Source organism: Crocodylus porosus, unplaced genomic scaffold (genome assembly GCF_001723895.1).
Source record: "Crocodylus porosus isolate Cpor-Errol unplaced genomic scaffold, CroPor_comp1, whole genome shotgun sequence".
NCBI classification, from domain to species: Eukaryota; Metazoa; Chordata; order Crocodylia; family Crocodylidae; genus Crocodylus; species Crocodylus porosus.
In genome coordinates this window covers 16452545-16454550 of record NW_017728928.1, presented here as the reverse complement: position 1 = coordinate 16454550, position 2006 = coordinate 16452545, and the positions used below count along the sequence as shown (strand labels likewise).

The 2006-nt window shown below is 41.7% G+C and overlaps 1 protein-coding gene across 1 annotated transcript in view; it reads right to left on the bottom strand.

Annotated features, from left to right (window-relative positions):
- TBCD (tubulin folding cofactor D) overlaps positions 1-2006 on the bottom strand; it is a 226913-nt gene that overhangs the window by 51723 nt on the left and 173184 nt on the right. The window contains exon 30 of the mRNA XM_019542712.1: positions 1251-1334. Coding sequence (XP_019398257.1) covers positions 1251-1334 — 84 coding nt within the window. The remainder of the gene's footprint in view (positions 1-1250; positions 1335-2006) is intronic.

The following is a 2006-nucleotide window of genomic DNA, read 5'->3' as shown; positions in this document are numbered from 1 at the left end:
GGTCATTTGACCCCAGTATTCTTTCCTGCCATGGCAGGGGGTCGGACTAGATGATCTGCTCAGGTCCCTTCCAACCCTACAAACTATGAAACTAAGATCACTGTCCTGATTCGATGCTGATTCGGAGAATCTGAAGATTCGATGCCGATTCAGCCATAGATACAGCTTTAAACATTTTTTCTACATACCTGAGGTTCCAGGCACAACTCATGAACATTGAGATGGTGGGGTGGATGGAGCATCCTACAGGAGCACGGGGGGACCTTGCATGCTCAGCAGCAAACCCGGACTTCTGGGTCCATCGCAGAGCGCAATGGGGGGCTCCCCCACACTGTCCCCAGCTCAGCAATCAGCCACGGGAGGACCCTGGGCGCCCCCCCAACCCAGGAGGCACCAGTTGCCAAGCCAGGGGGCAGGGGAGTCCCCCACACACTCCTCAGTAAACCTGAAAGTGAACTGGAAGTACTTCTGGTCCGCTTCTGGGTCTGCTGGCTAGTACACTGGGGACACCCCCATGTACTCCCGTGGGATGCTCCATCCTCCCCACCTATCTCAGCATTTATGCCTGGAACCTTGAGGTATGCAGAAAAAAATATTTAAAGCTGTGTCTATGTATGTCTGAATCATCAAATCTTTCCATATCTCTCTGAATCAATTCAGAGGACTCCAATTCAATTCAGAGCGATTAAAGGGTCTGCTGATTCAATTCAGATTCAGCCGCCAAATTGGGCCGAATTGAATCAGCGACCGAAGCTTCACAACAGCCCTACTGTAAAGATATGGAAAGCTGTTTCCCTGATGCATCCAAATGTTGGAGTAGGTGAGTTCTACTCAGTAGCCAAGGAAGATAAAAGGGTCAGACTCTCTCTGAGAAAAAGACAATTTTAGAATAGAAGCAAAGTAGCTCTCCAGAGGAGTACTCTAGGAGGACCCTTGATCAGGAAAAGCAAAGGTTAAGGTTTATTGGTAGGAGATGGGTACAGGATTTTTAAGTGAACAATAACAGCAAACCCAAAAAAGGGAGCAAATTTAGACCAGCTCATATATGTAGCATTACTATTTCCCTGTTGTACCAAGGTGTTGCAAAGCTTAATACATTTCTATAAAAGGCTTTGTAATGCTCAGTAAGACATTATATGTAGTATGCAGGAAACATTTTTATGTAGAGTCATACTCAGAACCTTCCAGGTCACATAAAACAGTATATATAACCCATAAAGAAAGGCATATAAAATAGGCAAACTACTCACGTGTTGGCACTAATTAACGTTGGATCATTCCGTACCAGTAAAAGTGTCACCTCCATCAGACTTGTCATAGCAGCTTCTCGTACCCTGTTGGAATACAGAACTTAAATAAATGTACAAATGTAATTGGATCAGGCATACACTCAAAAAACCCAAAAAAAACCAAAAAACAAATTCAGTATTGAAATTAGGTACCTAAATAAATTGCCAGACATTTTAATGCTTATGTTACATCTATGAATAGCTGCTGTGAGCTGTTCAGGCAGATCATGAAGTATATTTTTGCAAATTCCTATGTTTAATTTTCACAAATAAAATAAGAAAAAAAACCCACTCTCCAAAATGTGCCAACTACATATGACCAGAAATTTGTAACAGAATGGCTAAATTATAAACATCAGAATTTTATACAAATTATTAGCTATAATAATGCCAAGTGGTGCCTGTAGCTTCTTAAATATATTTAGGTTGTAAAATTCTTCCTGCCTTTAAATTTACACATCAACCCTCATAGCAACATCTTCCCATTTAATATGAACTCAAAATCTCTCTCTCTCTATATATATATATAAATAATTAAGTGCATGTCTGTATGTATACATTAAGCCTGTGCGAAGCAGCTAGCATTCACTTCAGATTTGGCTGATTTGGGGGACAGTGATTCGAATCAGTGTCCCAAATCTATTTGGCCAAAACTGATTCAGAGATTCAGCTGCTGCTGAATCAGATGAATCTCTTAGACCCCATCCCCTGTCCACT